This window comes from Acyrthosiphon pisum, chromosome X (genome assembly GCF_005508785.2).
Source record: "Acyrthosiphon pisum isolate AL4f chromosome X, pea_aphid_22Mar2018_4r6ur, whole genome shotgun sequence".
NCBI lineage: Eukaryota > Metazoa > Arthropoda > Insecta > Hemiptera > Aphididae > Acyrthosiphon > Acyrthosiphon pisum.
The window spans coordinates 83,917,585-83,927,368 of record NC_042493.1 but is presented as its reverse complement, the minus strand read 5'-3'; the positions used below and the strand labels follow the sequence as shown (position 1 = coordinate 83,927,368).

At 28.3% G+C, this 9,784-nt stretch overlaps 1 protein-coding gene across 1 annotated transcript; it reads left to right on the top strand.

Moving 5' to 3' along the window:
* The first annotated feature begins 8,456 nt into the window (after positions 1–8,456).
* LOC100575900 lies at positions 8,457–9,580 on the top strand. The gene is made up of 2 exons (XM_003241577.3): positions 8,457–8,903; positions 9,036–9,580. Exons 1-2 carry the CDS (start codon positions 8,547–8,549, stop codon positions 9,483–9,485), a joined length of 807 nt encoding a protein of 268 aa, XP_003241625.1. The 5' UTR covers positions 8,457–8,546; the 3' UTR covers positions 9,486–9,580.
* Positions 9,581–9,784: the final 204 nt, after the last annotated feature.

The following is a 9,784-nucleotide window of genomic DNA, read 5'->3' as shown; positions in this document are numbered from 1 at the left end:
ATATGTACAAATTTCAAGTCCCCCAGATAAATATTTTTGAATTACAATGAAATATCTGAAATTGTTTTTCGTTGTTTAAATATCATATTTCGTATTCAAAGTTCAAACATTAAAATTTAATAACAAAAAAAATTGTGGTCATTTATTTTAGATTTTGTTGGTTTCAGTGTGAACATCTTACAAGGAACCTTGGATTAATTTTAGAAGTTTTAATTATAAAAATTGTATTTTTATAAATTTTCAACTTTTTTTTTTTTTATTATTAATAAAGTGTTACTGACAACAAGGTCATCTAACTTATTGATAAAAAGACAAAATTTTTGACATGAAAATAGTTGTTATAAATAAATAAGTAAATACAATAAATCACAGTTATTTACATAGATGAATAGCTAGATATTAAAATGTGACATCGTAATAATTAGTTAATCTAGGTGTATAATTTTTTTTTTTTTTTTTAAATATCTATATACATATATTATTGACGTTGAGAAAGGGCATCATGAGGACGTCCGCGCTTGAGACGTCGGAGGGTAGGCTTGTCATTGAGTTTGAAATATATTGCACTTTTGGCGTTGTTTAGTTGGCCAAAGAAGTTGACTGAGAGATTCTGTATGTAGGATTTAACCATCGGGAGTCTAAAGTCTGTGTGAAGTGCTTCGTTTCTGACAAACCACGGCGCGTTGGATATTATGCGTAAAATCTTGGACTGGAAGACTTGAATTTTATTTATGCGAGTTTTGGCACAGTATCCCCAGATAGGGGCAGCATAGAATATTAATGGTCGTAGAATTTGCTTATAAAGAAGCATGGAGCACTTCCAGCTTTGGGCGGTTGATTAAGGGATAAAGAATTTTAAGTCGTTGGTGGCCTTGTTGAAGTTTCGAAGAAATGTGAGGGTTCCAGGTTAATTTTTTGTCTAAGATAACTCCTAGATATTTTATTGTTGGAGACCAGGATATGTTGTCGCCAAAATATTCAACTAAAACATAATTTGCAAATTTTCATGATTTTGACTAATTTTATCAACTTTTTAACTATAAAAACGCCTATAAAACAAAATCATGGCCACCTATATTATATTTTAAATATTTTTAAGTTTCTAAAAAAAAAATATATGTGGGATATTGTACTGAATATTAAAAAGTTTTGACTGCGGCTAGTACCAACCAATAACACTTAAAAAAAAAATTTGCAATCAAATATGCTTATCTTTTAACTTATTAATTAAATTTACCGTGATTTGGGTGATAAATATTATTAATTTTTCTTATTATAAATATTAGTATATTAGGCATATCATCTACGGTCTCTTGGATATTCAACATCAATATCCATTAGGATCGACTTATTATTTATTTTTCTGAATAAATATTTTTAACATTTTATCATTAAACGCAAATCAAAAATATAAGTGAATGTTTATAAATTGATGCAGTTCTAATATAAAATATAATAAATACATTATGGAAATATCGTTGTTCTTTACAACCCATATATTATAGTATTATACACCTGACACGAAATTTAATGTTGTTTCGATTATTTAATAAACATTCTAATGAGAAAACAATAACTCATAACGTTTTTTTCTACTTGCATATACCTTGATTTACACACACAACGCACACGTATGCAGAGAGGGGTGACAGAGAGAGAGAGAGAGAGAGATAGAGAGACATTTTTCACCGTGCACACCAGCCAAATGTTAAATATTATTAAAAATAAAAACACGAAAAAAACGTGTTTTATAGCCGTCGTGTTGCGAGCTTGGGTAACGGCTGTAAGGCTGACCATTGGCAATGGTCGTATATAGCATTCATGGTATAACGACGGTGTGCTGCTTCAGCGTATCGAATGACCGACATTAAACAGTCCCTTTGTGGCTGCTTTGTCGAAACAGGCGCAGAAAAGGTCATTTCTGGAGAAGTCCGTATCAAATAATATTTTAAGGATTGCTGCGTAGCACCAGTCTGAAATAAAAAAAAAGTATACCTATATTATTATGTGTATATTAAACGAATTTTGTGAGTTCTTTACCAACTGGGGTGTGTTTGGTATAATATGCCGTATTTCAAAGAAATATCAAACAATTTCATCCGCTAAACGATTCTGTGCTGAATTCGATTTACGATTTTTCGTATCTGGTAAGAAATCTGATCGAGTTTGTACTTTTTTTTTAATGGGGTAGGGGACAAAAGTAAGTAAAACATTTCCAGTACTTTTCAAGTAATCGGGAATTTATTGCAATAAACAAATTACAAACATTTATTTGGTTACCAAAAAGACTTAACCTCTTTCCTGAGAATCGTATGCAATGACTTATTATTGAATTAAAATATAACACGTCCATTTAATGATTTACTCAACGGTGAAGTACATCATATTCTGTACAGCAGAAGGGTTGACTGCTCGGCGGCTTTTCTATTTCTGTTTTAACGTTATTTCTTTTTTTATTATAACCTCGTCATAATATGTAAATTAAATAAGAATATTTTATTATTATTAGAGAGTTGGAATGAAATTCACTCTGGGTAGAATAAAATATAAGGTATCCTTTATGATTTGATTGTATTTTTAAAGAGCTATAGCCTGTTTTAATTTCATTAGTGAATTTGGATTTTCAGTTAAATTGACCATGAGTTGAAAATGCGGAGATTATACACTGGTAGATGATTTTTGAAAAAAAACAGTTTGCGATTTTAACATTAAACGGAAATTGATGTGTTCATTTGCGCAGAATTAAGTTAATTTCCTAGATATATCTCCGAAAAACTTTTAGTTATCACGGCAATAAGCAATAACCGGCGACGCAACAATTTCGATAACACATAACCGACATTAATATAATATCATTGAGAACATTAAATACCATATTTACTCAATGATAATATTAATTTATTTCATACACATTTACATAGCCAAAATTAAATAGATATTTATTTGAATAGTTAAATTTTGAATCATGCGGATTCTTAGAATCTGAGCAAGAATGTATACCTATGTGAGTTTTTTTTTGTGATTGTCATCATAAAAAATTTCTTCAATCGTCAAGACGTTAAAGGGTGGGCTCTGGTAAAAAATTGGATCAAGTTTATACTTTGGGGGGTAAAAATTCTTAGTACTTTTCAAAATCATTACCTAAGCAAATTAAATAAAAAAAACCTGAAATATTTACGCAACACCAGTTTTGATTAAATTGATTTTATTTTTTTGTCGTATAGTTTAAAAATGAATGACTGTACATACTTGAAATGTTCAAAAAACATGTTGGCATATTATTATAGTCATGATATAATAACTATAGAGAGTTGAAGTTGTTTCCAAAAACCTTGTATTATAATATTATGTCAATAGACCTCTTAGGGCCCAAAGGTCGACATTAATTGATTGTGGGTCTCCATCGATGGCAAAAAATAAAATCCTGCCGTTAACATTCGTGTTTAGACATTATAATATTGGTTCTTTATTTTTTTAATTACACATTATTAAGAAATAAAGTCATTGTCACCGTTTTTAATTAATAATTATACATATTAAGTGACATTTTTTTTTTCAAATTATTAAAATTTAATTGGTCGAACATTTTGTTAATAATCTGATGATTTCAAAAATATTGCTGAGGTATAATGAGACAGAAATAACACAAAAACTTATTTTTGTCTAATACCATTTATCTTATAACATATTATTATTTTCAATAAAACAATATGATTCAAAACTTATTATTTTCATTTAAAAAAATGCAAATATTACAAAACTAAATAGGATCACTTATGTATTAATTAAACTACCAAATTACTTAATAAAAAAATATTTATTAATTTTAAAATGTAATCATTTATAACTAAGTGTTACATTTTTCCATCAATTTTATAAATATTTTCAAATATTAAGTATATATGCTACTATTTGATTTACAAAATTCAGTAGTATTAGCTGACTAATATTTATATATATATTATATCTTATATATAAAAATCTCGTGTCACAATATTTGTCCGGAATGAACTCCGAAACTAATGGACCGATCATGATGACATTTTTTACACCGTGTGTAATTTGGTCCAACTTAAAAGATAGGATAGTTTTCATCGTGAGAGGAGCAACCCCGATAGGTGCTAAAAATGGGAATTTTGTGATTTCGGATCGAAATTTTTGTTTTTAAATGGTTGCCATGAGTGACGTCGTATAAAATGATTTGTTCTATAAATTTAAATACAGAATTATAGTGAACATTTAAGTCGTTGCAAAAAACAAACGGTAAAATAGAACTGCATCAAAATACACAATACACAATACAAAAGCCATCAAATCTATTTATATTAGCAAAATTTAAATTATTAAAAATAGTTTAAAATGTACATAATTTATAAAATTATATCTGTTTATGATATCAATAAAGATCTTTGTAATTTACTCATTCATTGCAGACTATTTTCTATCCTTAATTCTGTGGGTTATTATAACTGACATTATATGAATATTAATTTGACGTACTCAATAGTTAACTATACGCTATAATTTCCGAAACCACTATAATAAGCTACAAATAAAAAAAAAATTCTAATACATAATAACAATAATACACGGCCTACGAAAATGCAAAAAAACAAACTTATTGTTATATAACGCCGTGTCGCGACAGCTAATATATATATAGATATTATATATACATATATATATTATGTCACGGGCAAAGTATATAATGTCCTTCATATATTGGCAATATAGATAACAGATGATATTATGATTTAACGATTAATTACGTATATTTATATTATTAGAAAATATAATAAGTTTTTTCAATTTACAAGTACATTAATCGTACATGACTACCTGAATTGGAAAATTTCCGTGCTGTCTCTCGGAGTGACATATCATCAACTCCAGAAATTTTTCTTTGCAAATTAAAAATTGGTACAAAATTGAAAGGGCGCGTTTGTCTTTCTTTGGTCCCGATTTCATGCATATTATTGTTAACTGTAAAAAAAAGAATAAATAATTTAATCTGGAATATTAATAATATAAGTAAAATATTTGTAAGTATCTGAAAGAATAATTCCAATAATTTTTCTAAAATCACTACGAGTCCATCAACGTCTGTAATTTTGACTGTTACTGACTGGCCAACTTCGCCGGGACAAAAACGATTCTCGGAAGCTTGATTCATTTTTGGGGCTTGAACTTTCAAGTTTTTAAGTGATTTGGTTCTATTTTCAAGAATAGCTTTTATTCTTAAAGCTAAATTAAAATAAATACATTGATTTATTTTATTTAAGTATAGTTATTACTCAAAAACTGAAATGAAAGATGAAAATGATAATTAAAAGGTATTATTATTATTTAATAGGTAGATATAGGTACCTTCTTTGTTTTCGACGTCGTCATTACTGTTAGATGTTGTGGAAATAGAATTCTGACCTTATTCGAGGTCTTCTTCAGTTCTTAAATTACTTATTATATTTATCTGCAGACGTGTACTTTTTAATCCAATTTTAGATTTTGTACTGAACATAGCTTCATAAGGTGAACATTTTACTCCTAAATTCAATGAACAGTTTTCCATGAACTGGATAAATTTTAACCCCGCACTCCATTTTTTAGTACGGTTATCTTGCAAGTTGCAACCAAGTAGCAAGAATATTTTCAATGTCCTGGTTAGCTCATTCGACTGAACCTTGGTTCTGTGAGTGACGAGGTTTACTATGAACTATTTTAAGTTCTGTCCACATTGCACATATTTCAGTTACAACCTGATTTATGAATTCTCGACCGTTGTCCGATCGTAAAATTGATGGTACTCCGAAAGTTGTGAAAATGTCTAATAATATGTAAGGAACTTCTTCAACACGTTTGTATCTTAACGGTTGAAGTAGTAAATATTTTATGAGGGAGTTTTGGTAAGCCAGTATAAACTTGTACTCACCATCCGATTGTGCTTGAATATCAATTAGGTCTATCTGACAGCGGGAATTCATCTCAGAAGATATAATTTTAGGCACCATCAATCCTTACTTGGCTGTGCTTTCTTTTTTTACACGATTCGCAACTATTTAAGTATTGCATAATCATATCTCTGGCGATATTTTTATCCAATCGATAAATGAACATCATGTATAAATTCAAATAACTCTTCATTATGTACATTGTATTTAATTTCGTTTTTTTTCTGATACTAGTACAATAAACTTGTTAACTTCAGAAACTTTTAACACGTACATTTTTTTTTAATTTTATAATCCTTTGGTTCCTTTTTTTTTAATTATTCTTTTGTTAATTTATACGTGAAATTAATTGATTATATTTTAACTTGGTAAAAAATTAAGTATTTGAACCTTTTTTTTTAACAAACTATTTAAATCTTCATTAAACTTTTTTATATTCGAATCAGTAGAAACGCAACTGAATCAATTAATCTGAACTAACCGATTCACGGTTACACGGCTAACTTTCTGTATTTTGGACATTTTTTTTAAATTATAAATTTTTTTTTTCAGTAAAAAGATTGAAAATTGAATTCAATGTTCTTTATAAGTTTCATTAATATGAGTTAAATAGTATATTGAGTGGCAAGGGCGACGTGTAAGCTATTTCAACCAAGACTTAAATTGTATTCCCGCACGATCCACACATAACATTTTTTGTCATGTCTCTGCGTTCATCGATCACTTCTCTATGCAGTGATTTATGCAACAACCAAATAATTCTACGAATTATTTCAAGAAATAATGAATGAAATGTTTACGCTTCATGCAAGGACATTATAATATATGAATATAAGATGTAGCAAAAAGTTTATGTTTTGTTAAGACTACGGTATAGATTTCAGTGTCTGGTTGTGCAGGGGATACTTGCTATACACCCAGCACTATTAGGGATTCCCATTTTACCACTAAGCACTTTTGGGGATTTCTACTTAACCACCCGGCACTATGGGAATTCCCACTTTGCCACCAGCTGGACGGAAAAACGTCGATTTTCAACGCTTCAACCGCTTCAACTTAACTTTTGACGCAGGCGAGACAAAAAAATATTAAAGTTACATAGTAATGATTATTTTTTTTATGCATTTAATTTAAGATTTTGAAAAAAATTCATCATAATTCCAAAAATGTTCAAACTATTTATAAGATAAAAATTCATAAAAGTTTTTTATTTCAAAGCTAACATTACAAATGTTGATAAAAGACTCCCCACAATTGATCCTATCTTAAACAAAAAAAAAAATTTCCCAGAAAGTAATTTTAATGTTTATGAGCGTTTGAATTTAAAGCTTTTACGATATTGAATTTTCATCTATAATTTCATCCATTAATTTTTGATAATTTGTCGTTATTCAAAAAATGTACAGTACTAAATACTTTAAATTTTCCCCAAATGTCAAACTGACTATTTTTCATACATGGTAACATTTTCTAGCAATTTTGACTTTTTTGAGATATTTATAGCCATGAGACATTTTTAAAATGTTGTATATTATTTTTCAGTAAAAAATTCATAAAAGATTTTCTTTTCATAGCTAAGATAAAACATTTTAATACGAATATTTACATACGTTTTTGTACTTATAATAAAAAAAAGTATACCTAAATGGAGGATTAATTTTGTATGAGGGTTTAAACTTATAATTTTTACGATATTTTATATTCAGTGGTAAATAATCGAATTCCCATTAATCGACTTTTGATATTTTGTTTTATTTCCAAAAAAAATGACAGTAGACTCTTGAAATATTCACCAAATATTTATATTAGCATTTTCCACACATGGTACAATTTTTAAACTATTTTGACGCTTTTTGAAATATTTATAGTTATGATATTATTTTCAAATTTTGTAAATAATTTTTCAGTTGGAATTTCATAAAAGTTTTTCTGTTGATTACTAATATTAATGATTTTAATATAAGGTTTGCAACAATTGTTGTCCTACCTAAATCAAAAAGAAGAAGTTCACCGAAAAGTTACTGTTTTTATAGCCATGAGTTATTTTCAATTTTAATTTTTTTTTCAACCATTAAATTTGATTATTTACACAAGTATACCTACTAGGCTGACACAACGCCTCTGCCTAGAATCGTTTTTCGTTTACTATGATTTATTGTTGAATTCAAATATAACACATTGGCCATTACAATGACATTCTTGACAGCTAGTGTACAATAAAGCGGTACCAACTTGTCCACCTTTTTTTTGTGCACAATCTAAAAACATTATTGTATTTTTGTATTATTTTATATGTACACTGTTCAGGATCATGATATTAAATCAAAAATCTCGAAAAATATAAGTTTAATTGTATACAAGATTTCTAGAAAATAAGGTTTAAGAACAATTTTAAAAAACCCTTTTTAAATATCTCTTGTTACAGAGTTTGTTTGATAATGTCCAATGTTCATATTACCTAGACGACATACTTAGTACAAATATTTATTTTATTTTATATTATTACAATCAATATTAAAATTAAATTAGTTTTAAGAAAGTTACACAGTATAGTCATATTTTAATTTTTGATTTGATAGCTAATACAAATTTATTATTATGAGTGAAATGACAATCTTAACTTTATCATTTAATGCACAGAGTTTAAAATTTCAAGATGATGTATCTATTGGTGGCAAAATAACAGCGAATGTAAAGTTCTTGAATTTTAAAGAACAGAAAATATTTGAACCAGTTGTTCCCTCTTCGAATCCCATGTTATTGTATACTGGGAGATCGTTTACGTTTGGTATTAGTCGTTACACGAAATCTGAATTGTATAAGGAGTTTGTCGTGTACGTAAATTTACATCAAACTGACCCGGATAAGATGTTGTCAGAATCTGTGGTAGATATCACTAACACCTTCCGTGATGTTTACTGTAACGACTCTACACCCGATAATTCACAAACTCAGGTTAGTCGAATAAAATCGGTTATAGGGACTTACTCTTATTTACATTCAAAGGTTAGATGTTAATTAGCTTAACCACTGATATGGGTATGTATGTAAAATTATAATTTACTATGTACACCTTAATGATTTAAGGTGAAAACCATTGTACGATTCAATGATGATACGGGTAAACTTATAGCCACGTTGGACACTATCATTGGTATAATTCCACCTGTAACGAACCTTGTCTCTGACTTGCCTATAGATGTAGACATTAATAATCAGTTTATTAATACAACAACTGACTGCCAAACGTGTCCAAAAGTATCAGACATTAAATGTCCCGATGATACCGAGCACAGCGATGATGGTGAATGGGATATGATGACCGCGGAACTCAAAAATGGACATTCAATCGCTATTAAATATAAAAGGAAATATTATTCATTTCAACCAACGGAACCCGACGAACAATGTGAAGTAGAAGAAGACCCCACTACTAAAAGCGAAGAAAAACTAAATTCTCATATGATCGAATTGCTCTCAGATATGCATAAACTAATATCAGAAAATCCAAAATCCAAAAAACCAGAATTAAAATAATTTAAATTACAAAAAAATGTACAATACAATTATTTTAATATATGAATATGCAAGTGGCTTTTTATAAAAAGACAATGCGTATAAATTCATGATAATTTGCACATTTTCGTGACATTGGCTCATTTTGCCAACATTTTATCTTCAAATGCTTATTAAAAGAATATTGTGAATATTTATTTTTGATTTTTTTTAATTGGTTCATGAACAACATACGAGAATCCTTATATTAAATTTCCAAATGTGCGAAAAAAAAACTTACATTGACAATAACTGAAATAAATTCTAAAAAAAAATATAAA